The 26,070-nt window shown below is 42.2% G+C and overlaps 1 protein-coding gene across 1 annotated transcript; it reads right to left on the reverse strand.

The window, feature by feature from the left end:
- Positions 1–3,359: 3,359 nt before the first annotated feature.
- Positions 3,360–25,543, reverse strand: tlcd3a (TLC domain containing 3A). The gene is made up of 5 exons (XM_066695891.1): positions 24,910–25,543; positions 21,228–21,311; positions 9,468–9,684; positions 6,786–6,881; positions 3,360–5,783 (listed from the first exon to the last, which is right to left on the reverse strand). The coding sequence occupies exons 1-5, from the start codon at positions 25,029–25,031 to the stop codon at positions 5,493–5,495; spliced, it is 810 nt and encodes a 269-aa protein (XP_066551988.1). The 5' UTR covers positions 25,032–25,543; the 3' UTR covers positions 3,360–5,492.
- Positions 25,544–26,070: the final 527 nt, after the last annotated feature.

Raw genomic sequence — 26,070 nt, forward strand, 5'->3', positions numbered from 1 at the left:
GGCAAGAACTTGGGACCCAGTAAATGAATCGCCGATCCACTACACATTGGGGAACAAAACAAAAACGCAGAGCTAATCAAAAGGCCTTGTAAGTAAGTGACGGTTAAGCAAAGCTGGTAAACACACCGAGGGTCGATAATGTTATTAATAAACCTCAGCACACCAACCCTACATCACTCTGTATACGCCGCTCCAGTTACGGATCCCGGTGTCCAAACCAAGGCCGTTGTTTTGATAAAGCATGAAGGCCTGGCAAACTCCCCCCACAGAGCACGTGCAGTGCAGAGTTCCCACTGCTACCCAGAATTCAATAGCAGCTCCACTGACCGTGCTTGGCACTACCTACAAGTTAGGAAGTGAGCCCCCACCAACTACGTAGTGTTAAAACACAAAGGCCTGAGATAACAAAATCTGAACCCACGACAAGGCAGCAAAGCACAGTCTCAAAGGTACACACTGCCGCGTCAGAGAAGCACGTTCCACACAGCCCTAGCTCGGGAAATCCGACGAAAGGAGGTTCAGCTTCAACACTCCCTAAGAAAAATGCATCGCCCCAATTCAGTGTTTATCCCAATTTCTCCTTCATGCACAAATGTGGGTTTTTATTCACGTTTTCCAGTGCTGCAGCGCAGAATGTCAGATAATTATCCTACCAAAAACATGTTGGAATAAAGAAATGCAATAATAATAATAATAATCACAATAAATAAATGCATGGTGTAAAAGGTTTATTGTACCACTCCCACTTTGCTGACCTATTGCTTCACAGTTGAAATTAATGGAGGAGACAAGTTCAGTGCATAGAATATTACCTCTTTATTGAGAAGACAGGGATATGTGTCAGAGAGAGCATGCTGGGAGGAAGCGGACGCCCGAAACTCAGCCTTGTGCTCAGTCCAAGCTCTACTGCAACAGATCGACCACAAAGAGGTCCTGTCTTTATCCGAGTCTCTTTCAACAAAAACAATAAAATTACCATTGAAGCTCACGATGATAAATATCCTATTACAAAAAAAAAAAAGACATTAAAAAATAAAAGCTGCCCCAACTTATTATCTTACACCCTATGTTGTTGGTTCCAGCTTTGTAGCACACGGAATAAATTCTACATTTCATTTCCTAAAGAGAATAAACCTGAATGATGAAGTTAAGAAAACAAACTTGCTAAATACCTAACCTACTGTTTCTTTGCCAAGATAGAAAAAATTCCACCCAAAAAATTTAACTCAAAGAGTCGAGAGGGGGACGGGGTGGTCTAGGATGTCAAGGTGCCCAAGCTTCCCCTCCCCCTCCGACTGGGAATCTATTTTTCCCGCTCCTCCGGGGGAACATTTAAGGTCTCCAGTCTCTCTACTGTGTGCTTCTTTCTCCCCCAGATACGAGTTGCTGGCCTGGGAATCCCACCTGCCCCATTTTCTGATCACACACGCTACCCGCTTCAAACAAGATATGGAGGAGGGGGTCTCAAGGGTATACGGCGGGTGGGCAGGGTGTGAGGGGACGCACTTTTAATCTCCAGGTCAAAAAAATTAATGATCTGACCAAACTCAAACTCTATTCACTAGTTATCGGACAGATTCATCTAATCCCCTCCTCTTCAGTGTTTGGAAGCACCTCGCTAATCGGGGGCTGAAATTGGGTCGGTGTCGCTTATTTGAAATTAATTGGGTTTTATTCCTGGCCTTGCATAATCATTACAGGGATTTCTGTAAAATCATGCAGGAAAGCGCTATGAAATGTCATGAAGGACCGTGTCACGCAAAAACTAAAGAGGCAAATGCTCCTTTCGGTGTCAAAAACTAAGAAATCATTACACTAATCCGTCCATGATTCCAGCCCTTCATTTAGTGCACACTTCCGACTTTGTGAATTCCTCAGTTACTGTAATTGTGTGTCCAGGCAGGGAGTCGTGGATTCACTTGCATTCGGTCCCTGTAACCTGGAACTAATGTTTGACTTGTCTAAACCCATCCAACTTAACCAGGATCCTGAAATCTGTAACTATGTTTAGATCATTCCCAAAAATGTGCATTCTGGAAGGGAAACTGAAGCCATTCATAAATGTAATGTGCACTGGTATCAGGTCAACATTTTTGGTTGAAAGTACCAAATAGGTCATACAACGTGACCTTGGGGATCTGTAGGCACAAATACAAGACTTTAGATAATAATATACAGCTCTGGATAAAATTGAGAGACCACTGCAAATGTTTCTTAAATCAGCATCTCCACATGTATGGCAGCCGTTCCATTCCATTCATATTTTTATTTGGAATTTGGGAGAAATGTTGTCAGTAGTTTATAGAATAAAACAAAAATGTTCATTTTATCCAAACACATGCAGCGGTCTCTTAATTTTTTCCAGAGCTGTATTTCAAATAAGAATAATATAGTTGTTACAATTCTGTGCACTAGTAATTTATAGTTCTCGATATAATGTCCACTTAGCAATCTAGCAAACAAAAGAAAGAAAAGCAGGATACACCGTCGTATTTTCTTAATTGAGGCTTCTTTTAAAGGGCTGTTTAAGTAAAACAGCTGCCTTTGCAAGGTGAGTTTCAAGATCACTGCCTATCAAGCATTCAGCACTTTCAGGAAGAGCAAGTGACATAAATGACACGTTTTACATGAATTAACTATTTCAATTTCCCCTCCAGAATGCCCATTTTGGGACAAAAACGGTCACATTATAGTCATTTTTGAGACCGTGACGAGTGAGTGATGGGATTTAATAAATGGATTCGAGCCCTTTAAGTGAGAATGCCACCATGCCTGGCATAGCAGAGAAGCACACAGAGATGCTGCAGTATGCATGTGAGGTTACATGAAGACCTGCATGCGGCGTGAAAAAGGTGAACTTTCAATGTGAATGTGAAGTCTACGCCACTTTCGGTAAAAAAATAAAACCATGAAAGGCTCCTACAGTTCTACAAGTCTTTTGCTTGGATTCGACTCAATACCTGCATTTCTCTTTACCTTAAAACCTGGCAGTGGTGTGACTGCAAGTACAATGAGTTCCATGAAGAAAATACATAATAATAATAATAATAATAATAATAATAATAATAATAATAATAATAAAATAATATATGCTTTAGGCAATTCAAATATTTTCAAACCATTCTTTTTTTTTTTTTTGCTTAAGAGAAAAGAACCGATCTATTATTAAAATGTCTATAAAAATGATAAAATTGGGTTAAATGTGATGAGGTGCACTAGATCAATCAACAGAGCTCCTCTATAAGAGTTCATAAGCGCCCTGAATTAGGCTCTACCGAATTAATGATATGTTCCATCTATTTCCAAAATCTCTTGAAAACTATCTAGTATTCTGTACTTTAAAACATATATGCCCTCCCCAACCCCCCCCCCCCCCACCCACCTGCCATTACTTTAAATTAATAAAAGCACACGTTTCGAACAGTATTTGCATGGAGATGTATGAGAACTTTCTAAAAATGTGTAGTGTCCACGCTGACATCCCGGCATCAAAGACCCCGGGCCACTAGTGAAAAAAGACATTAAAAAAATAATATAAAGAAAAAAGAAATAGCTGTATGTACTGTGCAAGTGAAGTGCAAATTCTGCTCTAAGTAGCTTGTGAATATTCTCCCTAAGAACTCGCGGACATTCGGTAACACAGAGGGGTCAGTCCTGACTGTATTGCAAAGGGGCTGATGAAGTTAAATTCATTTCCTGCTAGATACACTCACGGTCCAGAAGGCTGGAGAGAAATACCCATTTCTTACATACTGCAAAGTAACAAAATGGAGAAAATAAAAACCTTGCTGAATGAGATTACCTTGACGAGTACATTGAGACAGAAATACTGAAGAGGGAGGAAAACCAAAAGAGGACTGCATGTGTGTGCACCTTGCTCCGTCTCTGAAAAGTCTACTGAGGTAAAACAGTATTTGACTTTCCGGTTGCTTGTTTACATTCAAGCGTGATTATTTTCCATTTATGAATCTATTTTATGTATACATCTCTCTCTCTATATATATATATATATATTTATATAGTATTTTACAGCTTCCACCGTGCTATACCATGCTACTTTGTGCATTAACATGCTAATCAGTATGCTACACTATTCTTTGTCATGCTCCTACCATGGAGTATTACTCGACTTTGCAAGGATTTCGTATGGCCTACTTTTGAGATTTCTCTAACCCCTTGCTCCAGCTTTCTGGTGCGTCTTCCCACCCCTGACCGGACGGATCCGGTGTGATTGCTTTGCATTGTGGGACCAGCCTGGAGGTCTGCAGACCACACTGTATTTGGCTATGGAAATGTTCATGCAAAAACCAGGACAGAGTGGGAATACTGCAGCACCCCGGGGAGTCCTGTGTGTGTAAACAATAGTGACCTAGCTTATGTGGTCTAGGCTGCAGAATAGGCTAGTTCATTAACGGAGGAACAGGAGGTGCCACGCAAAACTGCCGAGACACCCCGAAAGCTCCTGCGTTTGCGGAAGAGTCCGTAAACGGGACGTTGGGGCGAGTTATAGAGCGAGTCACGGAGAGACCCTAGGGAACACATTCACAGTGGCAAAGTTTAGCGATGCTGATGAGTCAGTGTGCGGGAAAAGTTGTCAGTTGTCATTTGTATTGTTTTAGGAGAGATCCCACAAACTGGCGATTGTTTCTCAGACACCATCTTGCTTCTCAAAATGGCTTCCTGGGTAATTTATTTATTGCCCTGATACGCAGCAAACCCAATTAGATGCATCCTCTCGTTCGGCCGGGTATCAGGAGAATAAGCCCAAGACACCAGTGTGGTTGTCTCCTGCGTAGAAGTCTTTAACAATTAAAATATTAAAACTTCACCTCTCTTAGAACAATAATGATCTCTCTGTACACCGGCATGAAGATATAAAAAAACTAAACGCAACTCAGGGAAGACGAGACCAGAAAGTTGGGTTGTGCAGAGTGGTGCGGTTGGGGGTTTGAGGGGTCTAGAAAGAAAGGCCTGTGTGATCAGAATAAACTGCAGGCGAGAGGAAAAAGACGATTGAGACAAATTAATTAAAAGAGCGCAAACAAATCAAATGACGTGCAAGGACAACCAGGAAGGAAACTGAATTGAATAAAACTAAGAGGGGAGGAAAGGAGACGGTGGGGGGGTGGGGAGGGAGTCTTGTACAGAGCGTGCACATTCTTATTCTCTTCCTTCCTATGAGTGTGCGCGCGTTCATTTGTTTTATGTAGTTTGTTTATGTTCACGGCACCTTTTCCCATTTCCGAGGGGCGCGTGAGGTCTTCACATTTTCAAGAAGCGGTGAAATCATCATCGGTAACAGCAGTAGACGACATCATAGTAGTAGTAGTAGTAGTATAGTAGTAGTAGTAGTAGTAGTAGTAGCAGTAGCAGTATTAAAGTAATCCGTGAGTGAGTGAGTGAACGGCAACTGCAGAAGAAAAAAAAGAAAGAAGAAAAGAAACTGAAGGAAGAGGAGGAGGAGGATGGATGAAGGAGGCGCCCGTCGCTGTCTACTTGGGGGGTTCTGTGCCCTCGGCGTCGCGCATTTTCGCCTGGCGCTGGTACAAGCGGAACCCCTTTCGACACAGGAGCACGAACCAGTAGACCTGGGGGGCCATGATGCAGAGGTTGCCCAGGTTGCAGCTGAGGGGCAGGTGGAAGGGCACGCTGTAGAGAGGGATGCCGTAGTGCCGCCCGTACGCCCAGTACATGTAGGGGAAGAGCAGAATCCGGCAGAGGAAGAAGCTGAGCAGCACCACCACGCCGTTGATCTTGTGCAGGACACAGTCTTGTAGGCCCAGCTGCACAGAGAGAAGAACACAGAACATTTTTTAGCTTAGCTTGTCGTTGTTCCTGGGGAAGGATTAGTTCTGTAAAACACCAATTAATAGTAATACTACTAATAAAAAGTTACCACTGGGTGGCAGCACCCCATAAGGAATTAACCAAGGCCTTCCTTTAGATTAAAACTGCACTGTTAGGGGGAGGAGGGAGATGACGACCAGCTGGGTTTGTTTCGCTTGACATTGAAAGCGGTCTAAACAGGCCCTGAATCAGCCATGACAGATTCACACAACTGGAGCGCTTGTGATGAGCAATTCGGCTCTCTGCGCTTTCCGAAGTACGGTGCGGCGGCTATGCCCCGGCAGGGCGCCTGAACATGTCGCTCCGATGTGCCCGCAGGCGATAACGCGTGCCTTAGTCGTGTAATCTTCCAGCAGAATTCAAATACCAACCCTCCACATTAATATGTGCCTCGAACGGCTCCCGAGCACACATTCCACTATCGCCGGCCGTTCACAGAGTTACACATGCAGGGGCTCGGTGAGAAACGGTGACTTGGGGTCCCTTCCTTCCACGGCCTCGCTGGGCTAACGACTCCTGCTCCTGTCCATTGTGCTACACACAGCCCTGTCCTTGTGTACGCTCCAGCTACGCTTCGGACAGAGAAAGCTGCAATACATGACTGAGCAATGTTCTCTGTAATGCACAGCAACACATTAATTCCTGTGTTGCTGTAATCCTTTGTAAATGTCATATATTGTGTGTGTAGTATGTGGTGCTGTTAGTTTGTTAATCCATGTGAGTCACCTTGGATAAAGCCTGGTAAATGACCTACTACTACTATATATAGGTATGATAATACAATTATTATTATTAATAATAATAATAATAATAACAACAACATAGATCTGGCTCTCACCTTAATAGGCCTATAAGACTATTCCTGACATCACCGCTACCCGCAAGGACTTGTAAAATAACCGTTATTTGGGATTTATTTTTTAAGCACATCTCCTTACCTGGATCAGAATCTTCCCCAGAGACACGAAGGGAGTGCTGAGCTCAGCCGTGAACAGGCAGCCGATGAAGAAGTCCCCCAGATCCTTCCTGAAGAACTGAGCACAGGACATGAACCGGGTTAGGCACAGGCCCTGCATCTAGCCATGGAGTGTCACCAATAAGACTTCAATTTAAACGAAGAGCAGCCAGGGTGCAAGGCAGCCTGAGAACTAGGGGGCCCTCTACACAAAGAGTTGTGGGGGGCTGGAACAGGCTACTGATCTAGGTAGTGGAATCTGACTTTGAATGTTTTCCATGAAGAAAAGGCTGGAGGACATTCTGGGGTCAGTTAGGGCCTAAAAGCCAAATGAGCAAATCAGACTTTTGTTTTCCTCATTTGTAATGTAATCCTATGCTTTTATATTCTTCAACATCGTAATGGCAGTTTACTACAATAAAAATACAAATGTAAGACTGAAGTTGTAATTACTTGTAGGTACCACTGACACAGTATCTGATGGGTCTCAGATGCAGGTGAGCTGTAACATGTGTACTAGCCCCACTAATGTGTTAAACTAGTAAAAGTATTAGAACAAAACAGACCTGAACTTTTTAGTTTAAATTTTAAATCGGTGCCCTGCAAAAAAAAGTGAAGAAAAATAGCTCAGGATACCAATGCCAAGATGCCACCGTTGGCCATTACAGCAGGAATATGCACTTTCATTCCAAAACAGTACCAGGCTGTGTTCCAACATATCCTTAGTTAATTAATAGTTCGTAAGCAGCTGGGTCATCTAGGGGTCAGATAAGAAAAATAACTTAGTGACATGACTGAGGACTTGCAGCATAATGTAATGCAAGGCAATGTGAGCATTTCCAACCCCCCCAAACAATTGTCAAAAACAGACCAGTTATAGCACCACTCAGGAATATTTAAACCCACTGCAGGAACTCTTAAACTGACATCCCGAAAGATTCATGCACCACTTTACAACCTCATCGTGTTGTTGTCTTAACTGGGACCTGGGAGTAAACCTCTGTGTGGTGGTAAACGCCTGGCAAAATAAAAAGCCACAATGAACATTAAACGCTAATAATAAAAAGTTTGATTTTATCTTTCGTTATACAGCCTTGCTTCCCTCCCAAAGACCACAATGCAACATTTCTGCTCTGGAATCGGTTCAAAGAAGAGAAAGCAGCTTGATTTCTGGTCTTAAAGGCCAGTGCCACTGTCCCAGACAAACTAAAGGAACTAAGTCTCTTTAGTCGAAGGAATTCGTACACGTATACAAGATGCGGTACGGAACTGTGGGGAAAAAGACAACCCAACTGACCTTTCAATCACAATAAATAGTGACGCACAGCCACTGGACACAAACTGAAATCAAGGAAATGCTTTAAAGACTGAAAACGGGAGACGCATTCTTTGCTCGGCTCAATTTGTTATGAGCAACGCATAAATGAGCGTGATCGGCCTCGAGTCGTCCTCCCTTCTGTAACGTTCCCTACATTCTGACGTACATTAAACAGAAGCCAGCCGTGTCACACAGGAGCGGCCTGCTGTGCCTCCAAAACATTAGTCTACCCACTCCTAGACTGCTGTTAACATAAATTATTAAAAGGTGTTGAGGCGGCGGAGTTGTCTCTCTCTGACTGAGCTCTGCCAAGGGGCTTGTAAAGCGAGGGCCGAACAGACCCACTGGAGGCTCGACTCCTGCAAGGCCCCAGAACAACAGCCCCAGGAGTCGCTCTTAAACGAGCATTGCAAGCCTGTGACGCCAGGGCTGGGGTTTCGTGCTCACACCTGGAGATAAATTATAAATGAGCTCAGGTAAGGGGACACCGAGGCCCTGTCAGCACGGCCGGCAGACAAAGGCTGTGATCCCATGCAGCCCAACCCCCCACCCGCCGGCGTTGTGTCAGCGCACGCTTGACTGAGTGAGAGGCGAGTGGAGTGTGTGACGGACTCGGCATGTGTGTGAGGAAGTATTAGGAAATGAACCTATACATTTTCCCATTTGTGGCAGGTGTAGCTTCATCTCTGCACAGAAGGTATATAGAGCAGTTGGCAAGAACACATGTATTTATTCTTTAATTATTCATGTTGTAAATTGCATGCCTAAGAAGTGTATGTAGAACAACGCACTACAGTTCACAACACACAGACACTCAAGAGAGGGTCACTGGCTTTGGTTACCTTCAGAAAGGTTTCCAAACCCCTATGTTAAAGTATAGAATCAACAATTTAGAACAAAACAAAGAAGAAGATCAATCATTTTACTGTTCCTTGACTTTTTAGACTTCGCACAGACCGTTATTTTCAGCTATTTAAATTTTGGTTCCTGTTTACTAGCCATACTTTTTGTTGACTGATTTAGTAAAACACATTTGGGTGATGCTTGCTTGGAAATTGAATTAAATGTCTTGCAACTTACTGTGAATATTAACACTGTAGATAAAAACAGACTGATATAAACACACGTATGTAAATGGCTGACCTTGGTTTTAATTATTTTAATGGTGGGGGGGGGGAATAAAGCTTTGATAAGATTAAGTGGCCCTGTGGGGGGATGAGAGAGAGAGAGAGAGAGAGAGATGCAGTCCTCAGGAGAAAATGTCAAGTGTCTGCAAATCATTAAACTGCCGCCCCCCTCACACCCCCTACCTCCCTCCCTAACGCGCTCTCCCTCCATCTGTCTTACCAGCGTGATGGGCAACAGGATTGTCAGCAGAACGATGTGATGCAACACCAGCAGAAATTCCCTTCGCACGAAAGTGTTGACGGTGCGGAACGAGTGCACCTTGTACTCCTCGTGACCTTTCACCCGGAAGCGGTACCAGTGGCTGAGGTACATAGCGTAGATGTCGTAGGCCATATAGGGCATGGCGAACCAGACGAAGTAGGTGGCCAGCCAGTGTCTGCAAGGAGAGGGAGAGAGAAGGAAAGGACAGATCAATGCTAGATGACAGACCTGCACTGAACTTCAAGCAGAAGAGGAGGCCGTCCCTGAATCTGCCCTGTAAATGTACCTGAAGGGATCATACTAAATCAATTATACTCATTTAAACCACTCTTCACTTTCCTATGATACACTTAACTGCACTAAAAAAAATATATTTTTTAAAATCATATAATTATGATACCTATTGTGATATATTGTTATACCTTTATTCAAGTTGTCTTCCATAATAAAATATGAATAAACCAAAACATTCACTAACATAAGTGTTCTGCATAAAACATCGATTTAAAAAAATATATATCTCCACGTTACAGTGCATGAAATTACTTCTTAGCAGTTACCCTTTACCCAGGGCGACAGTTATCACAAGAAATATTTTCCAAAGCAATACAGAATAAGATACAATAAGTACAAGAACAAGAAGATAATGCATACATCCTAATAATTATGATCTTAAGTTTAGTTTAAAGAACAGCAGAGTTGCGTCCCAGTGTGAGCCAAGGGGTAGAGCAGACATCAGTATCAATATTACAGGAGCTGTTACACAGATGATTAAGTGCTTGAGATACATCAAAAATGAGGAGCAGAAGGGAGTATATCAGCTCAATAAAGCAGTGCATAAAAGTTGATTAGCACCAATAGTTAGGCCAACCAACATTAGTGCTATGTGCGATCTGTAAAATAGTGAAAAACTCCCTTGATGGAAACCTGTAAGAAATCCGAAACATCTAATTTCCGCAAGCATGCAATTTTGTTTCCTCTCTGTTATCAGATCCAGGATTTTATTTACATTAAACGTGATGTGGCTACACAGATGCTGTCTAGTACAGACCTGCTCTCATCTAGACTTCAATGATAACCGCAATAACAAAAATACACCGGCCTTCAAAATCACGAGTTTCTGCCTGGCAAATCAGAGAATGAAGAGGAAGCTACCCAACATCCTTACAAACAAGTTTACAAATGTGCCTCTGAAAATTAAGCAGGACAATTCTGCCATTCACAAGGGAAATTGCATGAGAAAGCAGCGTTTAATGTACCCGAGTAGAATACATAATTGACCGATACAGAAAACTAGTAGCTATGCAAAAAAATAAAAACAATAGAATAGACGTACTTGATAGTGTTGAATGTTCAGGAATAAACCCTTTCCAAAATATTAAATCAATTTGCTGTGGATTGCAACTCAAACATCAAACCTCTCCATATCAAAGGTGTACAGGATTCCTGAAGATGATTGGTATGTTTGTTGAGATATGGCAAAACTGCCTAGAAAGCACACCGGTAGAAGAGCAGACCGGTCAGAAGAGCACTGGACACTATTACAAACACAATAAACAATGTCTGATTTTTCACAGCTCCCAGAGGAACCAGTATGAGCAATGAAAAGCAGGAGAGCGATTGTCAAAATGTCATCAAGTGCCTGCAGGAAAGCACCGTGGTGAAAGGAAGGACTATGATAAACTGTGTTGGTGCACAAACAGGAGATTTAGCAAAAAGGGCAAAAAACTATTCCATTGTTCAACATCACTGAAATAAGGCAATCAGAGACTGTTGGGTAGGTTAACTGTAAACACGCACTGACTAAATCCCAGAGAGAGAGAAGAAAAAATATCAAAGAAATAGTATAAGAGAAAGAAAAGAAAGAGGAGCAGGCCATGTTTAGTTATGCTGGAGAAGAGTTAGAAATGTGTATTAGGTTTGATTATATTTCTTAGCAGACTTACAATTGGTACAATTGTTTTTATTTTTCTTTACATACAATTACCCATTTATACAGCCGAGATATTTTGGATTTCTGATCTGAACTCTACTGAAATGCTATGATGTTTTGATGAAGAACGTGTGCAGTAAAATGCCAACATACACAGCTTTGGTTTTGTTTAATTTTGAGAGTTTATACAGTTTCGATCCAGAACGACAGTTTTTCCTGACTCTTCCGTTTCAGAAATTGCAGTATTGCCATGGTTTCCACTCCCTGTATGTATACTTTTAATTTACGTGCAACATTACACACAAACGTTCACATTTACCAAAAAGGACTGGATCAGCAAAAACGAAACAAAAAAATGAACAGAACATGCTTGCTCTTCTTTGAATGACAGCTGAAACTGCAGAGTATTACAAATCGGGGATGTGCCATTCCCGTGGTTAATAAAAGGGCCAGGAAAGGGGGGGATTTTAACTGGAAAATCACCAGAGTAGATTATATAATTAAAGGATTTAAATTTTGCTTTCACGTTATAAATAGTGCAAATTACACTGTGGCCCATGACCTGCATACAAAAAAATACAAGATCCTAAGCAATATTTTCACGCCCGTTTGCATCAGTGCTATAACTTACTGGGCCTAATTGGTAGAGGGTGATTAATGACTTACTCTTGATGATTAAGACAAAAAGTTGTAACACAATTTCTTACATTTTACAGTTATTCAAATGAAGACAATTTATGGAGGCTTATTGCAACCGTTTTGTGTGAGTAAATGCACTGAAAGCATGTGGCAATGTCTATAATCAAGTGCCATTAATGTACTGTAATAATGTGCTGGCTTTCCTAAGTAAATCCCTTAGACACATTATTATTAATGTCAGGGTGCAGTATTAAGGAAGTAGGTGAAATGAGAAACTGGACTATATTACAGGATGGACTTCCCAATAATGGGACACTGCTGGACTAGAACCACAAGCATGTGATGCATTTGCTCTCTCTCCCCATGCAAAAATACAGTGGTTGTTAAAGTAGGTTTCTGAACACAGGTTTTACTTTTCCCCATGTAGGATGGTGACGAACCTCAATACATCTGTAGATGGGTTTGCGAGGGAGAGATAGGAACTGCTACAGACTAAGGTTTCTGAGGAAGGTTGGATCCAGCGTGTTTTTGTAAAAAGGCGAGATAAAAGTCACAGCCAGGGATTAGAAATCTGTGAGATGTGAAGACGGTGCCAGCTTCAGCCTTGAAGTCTGTACGGGCACTTCTATTTCTAAATAAATTACGAATTCATTGTGTAAGTTTCTGTGACGTAAGAGTTTCTGGGATGTAGAAGTCGTATGCAGCAGGCCATAAGTATATGAAGTTAATCTGTAGCCTGTGACAACAAGTTTCCCCCAGCAAAGGCCCATGGGTCAGATCTGACATTGCCTCAATACAAAATGGTAGTTGATGGTCATAATGTAGCCTATGACTGTACACAGGACTGCAGAGACTTGGGAGTTTCTGAAGTGGATTGTGGGGAATTACAGGAAAAAGGCAAAAAGCACACGTTAAAACAAAGCAGCTTTGCAAGTCATTCCTCCTTGTAATTTTTGATAGGGGAAGAGAAGACAAATTTAAGTAACTGAATCCCCTTCCCCTATCACTAATAAAAACCTGTGGCAGACCAGTGACGATAAACAAGATTCCTCCTGCATATAATCATTAGATCCAGGTCACACTGTTTGTGCTGAAGGCTTGTTTCAATGACAATTATGAAGCTCAAAGTGGGGCGGAGCTAATATATGATCATGTATACAATATCCCCAGCAAAGCAAATTCTCAAATGCCTGTTATATCAACACTGGAAGTATTACCAACAAGATGTTAGACCTAGAGGCTCCTGCGTGCGTATGTGACTGTAATGTTAGAGGACACACTGAAGCTTGCCTAATGGTGATGGAGACTGCTAGGGAAGTATACGGCCATAGCTAGTATATAGTCATAATGGTGGAATAGGACTACATGTACAAGTCAAGCCAGGGTCAGAAACGAAATCTAGACAGATTGCTGCAGGAGAAGGAAAACTGATGAACATTAAATGAGTGTTTCATTAGTCCAGTGGGTCTGTTGAATATTAATACATTTATAAATATGAAAACGTCTACAAGCTACAGGTTTGGAAATTTATTCCCCTGTACGGTGTGTACAGTATTTCTGGTAAAACGATGCATTTGCTTGTAAATAACAAGTTGAGGCAACTGACTGACCAGCTTACATTGGGAAATCACTTATTTCTTTGCAGACACCCATTCAGGGGCGACTTACGGTTTTCACAAATGTTACATTCTAATATTAAAGCTTTTAGGTTAAAAATGCTGAAAGGTGCTTGTGATTGGCTCAAGCAGTAAAAAACATTGTTTAGTGCCCAGGTTTGGCCCTGTAGTCCAGGCAGCTTTGTTTCCAGTCTAGACACATCTCGGCTAACAAAATAATGTAATAATGCAACATAACAATGAAGTGAACATAGAATGATATGATGTTGTGGCAACAGAAATTTGTAGACTTGTCAAAACACTGTAAAATATGCACCAATAACAAAAGGCAAAGCTTGTTGAAATATTAGCTCAAATGAAAAAATGATAACTAAATATAACATACAATCAGAGAACATTAATGATGCCACATTGGACAGAGTAAAAAGTCTTCAATTTTTCTCCCGTTGCACAACATTCCAACAAACTACCACATCATATTATGTTTCAAAAAGGAAATGTGTCTGTTGGGCTGCGACTGGGATTCACACAAACTGACATTTTGTACAAACTTTGGTGGGGTTTGGATTGGGCTTGAAGTGGTCAGGTTGAGCTGCGACGCATTATCGGTTGTACTTGTAACCACATAAGATTGCTCTAACCTGGCTGAAATATTATCCTGTCCTGTCTTCTTAACCAAAACAATGTCCACAAACCAATCCAAAGTGATTCAGATTGATTTTAACAATATGAATGGAATAAACAGGAGTCCAATGGGGATTCTGTGCTAAACAATTCAGTACATTAGCATTCAGAGACCGACTGGACTCCCCGTATAAATTTCATAGCACAGATGTTCTGTAAATGGTGGCCAGTGCAAAAAAGTCATTCCTGTTTAACAGAGAAGAGTAAAAACACTTAACATTTGGCATCTGTGCATTTCTTTACAGCAGCCTTCTCTTTTTGGCATTCAAATCTCTTCATTTTTCCAAGCAGCTAAGCATAGCCCTCGTGGTGTTACGTCCCACCCACTGTTACCACCGATTGGACAATTTAACGGGACATCAACAAGATTGCTGGTCAGAGGATAATGAAGCGGCACGGTGGGAGCTGCATCAGTCCTCCCCAAGATACAGCTGTGAAGTTCCTGCTGCGAGCTCAGAGGGAGCAAAGAAGCGAAACGCCTGACAGCAGATGAGTTTAAAAAAAAAAAACACGTCTCCATCTCTCCCATATTAGTACCAGGGTCTTAGTGCTGCACAGAGGTGGGCCCTAAACAATTCCACATAGGGAGGGTATTAAAAAAGCAAAGGACATCGTTTCCAGCCACAAACCAAGCAAATAAATAAATAAATAAACCAACAATGATTCAAAAGCAGCCCAAGAGCATTCTGTTGGAGAGCTGGCATTTGTCTAACACGCATTCTTAATGCTCTCAAAGCAGGCCATGCAAATCTGCCCCCAGCAATCCCAACACACATCACAATGTTGCCATTCCACCCTGCTTTTGCATAACACACAAAGGATGTTAATTACTAGCCGTGCATTTAATTTGCCTTTTATCATGTAAAACAGGAACCTTTAATGCAGGTCTTCCAGAAAAAAGTTAATACAACAACAAATACATTTTATTTTGACTAATAATAATAATTATAATATATTCAGAAGAAGGAAAGAAGAATATAAACGGAGCAGTGTGAATGGCTGCAGTACTGAGCAAAGAAATGCAGTCGGCTTGTGTAACGTATGTGTATAATTAACTGATCATAAGAGGATTACAGCCCATTGCGCATATGATCTTATTCCTACTTTTGTACGCACCCATTCAGAAAGACCACTCTTGAAGAATGCATCCTAAGCAGTGCCGACCGTGACCCCTCGTCTCCAAACCTGCTGCCGTCAGGAAAACACATAAAAAACTACGAGGGGAAATGTTTTTTTCTCCTGACTCAAATCTTCAAAGAAGACTTTGCTGAGCAAACTGGTGTCTGATAGTCCTATTATTGGAAACAAAGCACTCACAGACCCTACACCAACAGAAATGAAAACAAATGAAATTTTTTTTTCCAGTTCACTGTCGCCCATTTGCATTTGTAGCACATACTTTGACATCCTACAATATAGAACATTCTCGTAGAATACACTTGTGTTTAAAGGCTGGAAAAAATGTGTGGCAGTAGAGATCGTGTCATTACTTATTTTACGGTGGTCTGGCTGGATTACAATCTCAGAATATTGTGGTTAATACCGTATTCATTGAACAATTCCTGCTTTGGACCTTTAGACTGTGTTCTGTTGCTTTACGTTTCATTGGTATTCAAAATCAAACCAAAACCTGCCACAATCTTTAAAAAGTCACAACAGTGTCAAGTAGTTGAAATAAAAAGGTATAAATGGCAAATTACTGTTTTGAAACCAAATCGGTCATCTTGATTCAAATTCGTGCCTCAGGAAATGTTTTGCCCGATAGCATACAGCTTTGACCCGAAAGGAAAATCCTGAATAAACAAATCATACATCATTCTGATTGTTTCTATTCCACATTTTCAAACATAATTGTGCTGTAAGTAGCTAATATTCAAAGCATGTCAGACTTCAGTTCCCCCTCTGCATCACTCTGAGCAGTACGATAAGCCTGTGTGGACAAAAATGATAAGGACTATGTTGTATATCTATGATGCAAGTTGAAATTTGACATTCCCATGTATTATTTTTGAAATTGCTCATATGACCAGCTCAACAGCCGTGTGGCACAGAAACTGTAAAGGAATGAATGCACATGGATCAATACATGATACGACAGAAAAGTGCGAGACGCTGACATATCGAGCGCTTGACAACTAATTATGTTGTTATGTCAAGTGCAGGAGACTGCAATACAAGTATCACACATTGTGAAAGGTGAAGACGGAGATAACCCAGAGAAGTACTGCAGGGTGCACAGTAAGTGAAGGACCTCAGCAGACAAGTGGAGGTTTGGAGGATGTGCTTTAGGGACTGAAAACACATCTTCGGGCCCAAGTATCAAGGAGTCTGTAACAAGATAGTGAATACAGAAGGCTCAGGATCCCTTAAAAAACTCCTAGACATTAAGAACACCTTCAAATCAATAATTTACGAGCAACGAATTCAAGAAAGATGGACCCAGCAGTCTTCTACGATCTGTACATTAATGTTCTCACCCGTGTGTCTGACTTATCGACTTTAAGGGATATTAAAATACTAAAGCATTCAGTCGAGTCATATACCAAAGGTAGACATAAGAACCAGCGATGCCACCGGGCTTTGTCTTAACAGCTCCCAGGTTCTATGCAGCCGAGAGTCTTGCTGCTGTGGTGAGATGCTCACAAATTCAGGTGTTGTGTTACCGCACCGGAGGACACTGGCACCTCCCTGCACAAGCCAACAGAATGGCTCGTTTCCAGAGTTTGCAATCTACTAAAATTACTTGGAGCCGTAGACAGTGGGAGAGACAGACAGAGGTAGGGAGAGAGAGAGAGAGAGAGAGAGAGAGAGATCGCTCATTATCAATTCAGCCTGCTGCTTCACAGGAGTTACTCTGTACCTGGGCAGTTAGGGTTTTTGTTCTTATCAGACATGCCGCTTCCCAAATGGCAAAATGACTCTGGGACTAGATGCTGTCATTCAATAGCCTGGCAACGAGTGCTACGGCTTTGTTTGGGGGCAACGTGTCACAGCACCACTCGCTTGTTCTGAGGCAGGTATTGATGACGTGGGGATTTTGATACACAGCAGGAATTATTATAATTGTTATTAAGCTGATCACAACTAAAATCTAAAGTTGCTGTTACACCCTTATTAAAGTGGTTATGGTGCATAAAAAATAAAAAACAAATGGCACGAAATCCTATTAATCTCATGGAAACCATAGGAGGCTATAAACAACTCGATCAATACACAAGGTAATTTACTCTTATTTCGACTTATTTCGCCCTGACAGAGCGCGTTGACATTTTAAACTGATTGTCAATTACTTTAAAAGCAGGAGCAACAAAGGCAGTGGCTATTGCAAACTGATACTTTAACTGCATAAAAATAGATACAAATAATTATTTAATTTGAAGTAAAAGTAATTTTAAGGCTGGAGGATAGGGCTGTGTAATGATCGTTAAATGAAAATGTAAAACCAAGACATACCGAACCCCTACTCTCAGGACTGTCTTCCACAATCACAAGCCAGAACAGATTATGCAACTTTTTCCTCGATTAACATGCTGCTTCCAAGTAACTTGCAAACATTTTAAGACTTATTACACAAAAAATACACCGCCCCACTAATTCAATTTCTTGTGTACAATGCTTTGTAAAAATAGTTGACAATGTCATCTGTCAGTGTGCTTAAACAAAGCAGATTAACTGATTTCTCACAGGAAGGGGGATCACGTGCAAGTGCACTGGCACCGCGTTTAATCAAGCGTTCGTAGCTACAACCCTGCACAGCCACCCAGTCCTGTGCAAACACATCACAGCCACTGCACATTTATGAAACTGACCCCGATTCTTTATAATACAAACAAAGGGAATCCAACAATAAAGGAAGATTTACAGCACGCAAAGGCCTACATAAATATGGGACGATTGTAGAGGGCAAAACGCAAACGCCAGATGTACCGAGGCACTATGTTACAGAGGTGTTTACAAGGGAAGGACATAATAAGGTTTGTGAGGTTAAAGAGAGACTGGTTTGTCCTTGAAAAATACTCAAGAGGTCTACATCTACATTGCCCAGCTCTGAGGGTATTTTTCCAACGGTCGGCAAAGCACAAAGGGATGTAACTTAAGACACCCTGAATTAAATCTTTCCACAGGGTAAAGGGTTCATACAAACGTATCGCTTCACAATTAAAATACCCATGCCACATGTCAGGATCACCAAATGAGTTGTCTAGCGTTGAAACGCAAGTTGAAACGATTCACAAATACAACCATGTGTCGGCCATTTTGGAAACTTGGTCTTCCAGAATGTAATGAAATCATCATAGAATGTGATCTAATTATACTTTATTAATTATATTTAAATTATATATGTTAGTATTTTGATTCATATTATGATTTAAGTTGCTCCTCTTCTCTATTGGTCACTTCCTATGACATCCTTCAGTACTTTTGGGAAGAGTGTGTTTCCTCTGACCAGGAAGCAAAGGCATTTAATATTGAATTTGAAAATTATAACTGTATACACCGATCAGCCATAACATTATGACCACCTGCCTAATCTTGTGTAGGTCCCAAAACAGCCCTGACCCGTCGAGGCATGGACTCCACTAGACCTCTGAAGGTGTGCTGTGGCACCAAGACGTTAGCAGCAGAACCTTTAAGTCATATAAGTTGCGAGGTGATCCTTACACTTGCCCATTTTTCCTGCTTTAAACACATCAACTTTGAGGACAAAATGTTCACTTGCTGCCTAATACTGACACTGACAGGTGCCATGATAACGAGATTATCAGTGTTATTTGCTTCACCTGTCAGTGGTCATAATGTTATGGCTGATCGATGTATGTACGCTTTAAGATGCAGAAATGTGGAAGTTCTGCACGCAATGAAAAGCAGCTCAGAGTAAAACCGTTGCAGTCAGAAGTATTCACACTCTTCATCCCAAACAATATGTAACTGGCAACACGATTAATACTGAGAATTAAACTATAGTTCTTGACCAGTGAAATCTTTTCAGACTTTCTTAAGCACTGGTTCAGTCTAGAGACGAGTATGAAGATGCCAGCTGAATGGAGTTAATCTTCAGAATGCATTACTATTGATTTCTATGGACTGGAGTTCGGAGAGCTGATATCCTGAACTCGAATGTGATGTAGGCCGACACGATTACATTATTCAAAGGGAAATTCAACATGCATTTCCAAAAGATTGACCCTGTTAAACGCATTAGTTACGATTCTTAAGACAAAAGCTGTGCATACCAAAGAGTCAATGCCATGATGTGTTGAGAAGAACTGATGCCATTTCACATTGAAAAGTATCTGAATACAAGACAATCATGCCCAGTGATTGATAACTGGTTAACATCCATATATCCAAACTAATTGTAAAGAACAAAGGGCTTGAATGATTTAAATCACTTTATGTGGAAATAAACCACTTTGAATTATATATATTCTTTAATTGCTTATTTTTCCTGCTTTTGAAATACACAAATTATTTCAACACCTCTTAAAATACATATTAAGCTTTCAGATCACATGATTAGTTATGTTTAAAATTCGGCCCATTCCAATGTTTCCGGTATAAAACTTTGCAATCTCAATTACTTACTCTTACTCTTAAAGTGGTGCGAGTGGCTGAAAGTAAGTGCCCAATTAAAAAATTTTCACTCTAATAGCTTAACGCATTCATTTAAATTATCTTAATAGAAGGGAATAAACAAGGATTCAAACATTACATTTCCAATCTAAATAATCTGAATTTATAAAACAGATTATAATCTCCCATTCCTATGCCTACCCCACCACTTTGCACAAACCAGGGACAGAACTCAATTCAGTCTGCACTTGTTAGCTCATTTGTGCTGGGATGTACAGATTTTGTACAGATTGTACTTACCACACATTGTATTATTTAGAGTTTATTTGAACTAGCAAGAATCTAGAGTGTAAATCCCAAAATAATCTGTTAAATTCCTGTTACCTCAGTACCAAGTTGCATTGGTATTAAGCACTGATGTGACAGACAGTCTTTGCCAGACAGGTTCAATAATTCAGAAATTAATTGACCAAAACAACTCCTTTAACAATCAAAACATAATATTTCTAATAAAAGCAGTTATTTAAATGTTGACATATAAAACAGAACGAGTGCAAGAGAACGCAGGAATATTGTCAGATCTTGATTGAAGTATTCATAATTCAAACAGGTACTGAGCAAACCCATCCATGGAGGTTCCTCAGTGCAGCAAGGACCTGCAGGGGCTGAGTGAGTATTGTTTTAGGGGGAACATCTAAAAGATACTGAATAAGTGTACGAGGGCGAAAAGCAATTAGCAACCAGACAAGCAATCAAGAGGGATCAGATGAGCTTAATGGAACATGAGAAAGACCAAGAGCTGGAGAAGACCATTGTCCCGTTTGTAACCGCTTTTAGCCTCTCGTATATTTCACCTTATTGGAAGAACAAGGGACTGTATTTAAAGGAGACTGGTTTTCAGGGGTAGTCTTGTAGTTTACTGGATGTCCAAGTATAAAGCCTATAGTGATTACCATTCCTGTGGTTTTCAACACTTGTCCTCAGAACCTCTTGGCTTGTGCTGCAAGGAGTCTCTAAGCTACTGAATCAAAACCTTAATTTAACTAATAATTTGCTTAATTTGGCTTTTTGAATCATTTTGTTTGCAATTCAGGTGCCTTATATGATTTTCTATCCCCCTCCCCAAAAGGAGCTCAGATTTTACTTCAGTTAAGAGTTAGATTAAGTAACAAAGGGCTGAGCTGAGACAGGAACGAGCGGGACAGTGGGGCATGCGGGACCAGGGCAGAGAAGCATTGCTCTACGTGCCGGACAGCGGTCAGCTGCACTTACCTGTCGGTCATCACATTATTGCAGGACGAGACAACAATGAAACCTGAAGTGGTGGCCATCAGAGCGTGGACAGAGGACACCAGCCTGCAAGGGAGACAGAGGGAGAGCCTTAGAGGGTCCAGCAACTGACCTTGTCTTGTTACCAGGATTTAGCACCACCAAAAACAAAATTCACGGCAAAGAAAGAAATTAATCGCAGCATAATTCACGGATGTACAAACAAAAACAAAAACCCCACTGTGATCGCCATCCAGGTCCTGGTAAGGAAATATTGATCGGGTGCGAGCCGCAGAAACCAATTACAAACAAACACAGCAAAAGCAGGTGCAGCAGACGATGCTGTCGAGGCAGGTGTATACTCCTCAGCAGTCTGAGGGCAAGGTCCGCTCCAATCGTCGCAGGTATGGCATTTAATATTGAGGAAGATATGTGCCATAGTATACAAGACCGACACACTGCACAATACCACAGGTACAAAATAGAATTAGACAATCAGGTGATTTATGGAGTAATCTGCTTATCTTATGCAGGCTACAGTAGATTTCTATATATTCGAAATAATGCATTCCCCCAGCTTGCTTTTAATGCACGAAGAACAGGGCTCTTCAGATTGATATTACAGGTGAAGAGGAAAAAAACAAAACAGCAGAGAAATGTTGAGCAGAAACTACACACAAAAAACAACACAGCGAAAAAACACAGGTGTGATCAGCCCTTTATATGTTTTTTAGGTGGTTACAGGGAACAAGACACCAGGCCAATTGAAGCCAAACCAAAAGACGCCAAGGGGGATGGCCTAGCAACTGTGATACTAGAGGTTTGTCTGCGGGCAAACCAGATGGAAGCACAAAGGACACAGTGATACTTATACAAAGGCACCAAACAGGAGCAAAGTGCAGTGAACTCTGGGAGGGATAGCGACAAACTGGAGTGAACCCAGGCAGTGTCTGGGGTTTCAGACAGGTTCAGTTCTGTGCCCCTTTCATCCTGGATAATCGTGTTTTCGTACCACCTGTAAAACAGTCTCATCCATTATTCAGTTGCTCACCAGATCACATGACTCCGAATCGTTGCTTCATGGCCCTGCTCACGCTGCAAGGCAAGCGATTATCACAATGCAAAGACTTGGAGGGATTCGGGGGAATGGACATCTTTTCCTGTTCACCATCCGAGGAAACATTCGCCATGCAAGCCTCCGAGAAGGTTTATATATCACTTACAGTTCAGCATTCATTTATTTGCTTGGGAAGACATGTTTTTAATTGGGACGTCCAACTTTGTCTATTTGCTATTGCTGTGGAGCTTCAGGGAAGATGCACACATAAAACAAATATCCTTAAAATAAATAATTACTAGCATTTCTTGTTTTTTCTTGTTGTGAAGCCAGGATCATATTCTCCTGGTTGGGTTTCTCCACCTGGTAGAAAATTTGAACAGCACTGCAAGAGAACTGTCATTCAAACTTGTGATGCCTCCAAGGTGATGATCTGGGAGTCTCTGTGAAGGTTTTGGGAATCAGACTAAGGACCGATGGGGTTATTCCATGGCTGATGTGACCTCCCCAAATCACAATATGACCCATTAAAGTACAGCATCTCAACTTGCTGCTATCACCTTGAGCGGATGCGTTAACGTCAGTCTCATTTGACAGATCCGAAGGGAAAAGATCAAGCCAAACCCGGTTCAGGTCATTTCAAAACACATACATACATTTCAAAAACATAAGTTCGATGAACAATATGACATGGTAATTAAAGTAAGTACATAACCAAATAAATGGTGTGTGCCAGGATGAAACTCTGACATATCCTGAATGGGTCAAACAACAATGCAAAAACAACTCGCTCATTACAAAAACAAATCACTCGTTGCAACTCGGTCTCCGATTTGCATTCAAATGAAGCAAGATGCACCTGTAGGCAAATGAAGCCTGGCTTTCTGGCCAAGGTGATGTTCCCCGCTCCTGCAGGGGCCTAGTCTTCTGCTGCTCATTTCCATTAAAGCTGAGCGACCTCTCTGAGCTATTTGCCTATTGCCAACGAGCCCTGGACTGATGTGGTTTAGCCAAAAAAATTATACCCCACGTCTCAACTAACACCACACTGGACATGGCAGGAGGGAAAATACATGAATTAAACCAGCCTTTGACAACCTTTTGCAATATCGGTGTCAGGTATGGCGAGAGAAGCATTGCTTCGGCAGTACTGAATCTACAACATTTAAATCCTGATTCTGCTTCAAACTCACTCTCGCTTTTTCCTTCCGTTTGATCAATTTTCTAGCTATCTCCTCCCATGCTTATGAATCGCATGGCTCTTGTTCTCTCTGGAAGACAGGGCCTTCTGCTGCAGAAGCGTTGTCGTAAGTGGCTCCCATAATAAAAAAGGCACAGAGCCACGGATTCTGATGCCACCATGGGAAATAAGGCGTTTGGTGGGTTTTCAGCCTTAAAAATACAAGGACGAAAGGAAATGGTTTCCAAGCGGAGTGGTTTAGTAGGGTAGCTCTAAATCCCATCCATCATTGTACAGGAATTGTCCTCTGGGCCTGGTCTCTGTACCAACACTGGTGTATGTTGTCTAGCTGGCGTTGGACTATCTCACACATTCCCTACAGTCGTTGCCTGCAGATAAAAGTTATTCAGCTCGTGTTCAAGGTGCCCAATCTCACCCAGCTGCTTGCAATGCTTACATGTGGTTTAAAACGGGGGGTTTGATGTTCAAGAACGGATACAATAGATACACAACTAAAGACACACAGAAAAATAACATGTCAGCAAGCATTTCAAATATTTTATTATATTTAATATAACTGTACTAACATAGGCCCATACTATACTACCCTCACACCGGTATGATTAGAGGGTCATTTTACTGCTATTCAATAAAAATACCACTGTAAACAGAGGTGCACTAGTAAAATGCACGGTGCAGAATAGCGAATTGTGAATCAACACCGGGAAACATGTCTTTTGTATGAATGAGACATTTTGATCGCTGGTGGGTGAAGGATGCACATGTGCAGCTGCAGGACAGCCCGCAGGCCCGCTCTCACTACCAGCACATCCCGCAGCGCTGTTTACGCTATCGGGTCTTATTGCATTAATAAATGTCCGATTAAGGGCAGGTTCGGTTCAAGTCAGTTTAGTTAAGCAGTTTGAATTATGTAACATCACTGTACGAGCTCAGGGGGGATTATATGAACCAGAAGCGTGTCGAGCCGCTGCGATGAGTGCAGCGCCGTCACCGAGTGCAAAATAATGTGCATTTCATAACCCAACGCCACTGTCCCTTAGGGGGCTGATTGAGACGTTATCACACGCATCGCATCCCAAACCAGCATGATTTCCTTTCGTGATAAACAAAGGCAAATTCACGAAAAGCAAACCCGGCCGAGCAGGCGGAGGTGGAGGGACTGCGCGCCGCGTCTCCCGTGTCACCGCAGCCGCCCAGCAAACAATAACATAACGGTCATCATAATCACGGCCAGGCAGCGGGACCTTTTCTCATTCTTGCCCTCCATCTGAAGGTGATTTGCAAAACCCCGACCCGGAGCGAAACGGCGCAAATGCCCCGGCCGGGGGGGGATGTGTGCCCGGGTGAAATGCAGGCTACGTTGCACGATCGGCGCCCCCCACGACACGGATGCCAAAAAAAGACAGAAATGATCCCCGGACACTCACCTCTCGCTCACCAACACCACGTCCGCATCGTCCCACCGTCGGAAAGTGCGGGCGAGCAGCCTCCGGGAGAGGTAGAAGAGCCCGGGGAAAAACACAGCCCCGCACAGCAGCACAGGCAACATCGCTGCGCCGCGTCGTCGCCGTCCGAGCCGAGGTGCGCAACCCGATCGCCCGTTCACTCGCCGCGTCTGGACTCTGCTGTGCTCCCGCGGTGTGGGCGCCGCATCAGGACTCACAGCATCCCCGAGAAAAGCCGGCCGCTGCCCAGTCAGGAGACCCTGCGTTTTCCCTTTGCATCAGCAGCCGAGCGCCGTGGTGGAGGCAGCGGGGATTGATTGCTCTATTCTCTTGGCGCAGAGCCGTCACATTTCGTGCAATAATATCAAACGGGGAGCAGCGAAGCGGCGTCGAAATGCGTCCCCCTGCGGACCGTCACCGTCAGCCGCCGTTTGCAAGACGGCAGATTAAAAACAAGCGCCAAATAACGAGCTGGCAGCCGGTAACACTCACTTCTGACCCTGGGCAAAAAATAATGACATTGCATTACGTCGGACGCGCTCATCGTGCACTCGGCCAGCATCCATCTTTCCTTTTTCCATTCCCGAGCGCGGATCAGGCCACGAACGGCGGGTTTGGCAAAGGCGGAGCGGCCGGGAACACAGCGCCCCCAGCGGCGAGGGGAGTCACCTGCAGGGCGCTTCTGGTGTTGGCATGTTTCTCCTCCTCCTGCGCAGGGAAGCGAAATGAAACAGCATCCCGGTCAGGGTGTTTTATTAAAAATGTGTCGATATATATGTTCCTTTAAAATGTGCACATGATTGAGAGTTACTTTAATGTCTCCACTTTTGCTGAAACTAAAAACCTATTGCACGAAATACATGTTCAAAATAAAATCGACTGTAATGTTTCAGGAGTGTTATTGTGTAATACAATTGTATTTACATCTTTACTTTGAATTACAGTCATCGCTGGGTAATAAATTAGTAAAAGGTTAGCACGGACGAATTCGTTTATTTTTAAATGAGCAATATGTTTTAACTGTGTGTTTGTGTGTATGCATGTGTTTTTTTTTAATGTAAAACAAGATTTTATCATCAACAATTGGGTGTTTACTGGATGAAATGATAATGCAATCCAGTGATAATTGGCTCTGGAAAATCA

This window comes from Amia ocellicauda, chromosome 22, assembly GCF_036373705.1.
Source record: "Amia ocellicauda isolate fAmiCal2 chromosome 22, fAmiCal2.hap1, whole genome shotgun sequence".
Lineage (NCBI taxonomy): Eukaryota > Metazoa > Chordata > Actinopteri > Amiiformes > Amiidae > Amia > Amia ocellicauda.

Excerpts from the sequence above, each read along its gene's own strand:
- tlcd3a (XM_066695891.1), bottom strand. The coding sequence starts at position 25,031 with ATGTTGCCTGTGCTGCTGTGCGGGGCTGTGTTTTTCCCCGGGCTCTTC. Across the intron at positions 21,312-24,909 it reads GTGGTGTTGGTGAGCGAGAG|GCTGGTGTCCTCTGTCCACG; the intron begins GTGAGTGTCCGG and ends TCTCCCTTGCAG. Across the intron at positions 5,784-6,785 it reads TGGGGAAGATTCTGATCCAG|CTGGGCCTACAAGACTGTGT; the intron begins GTAAGGAGATGT and ends CTCTCTGTGCAG.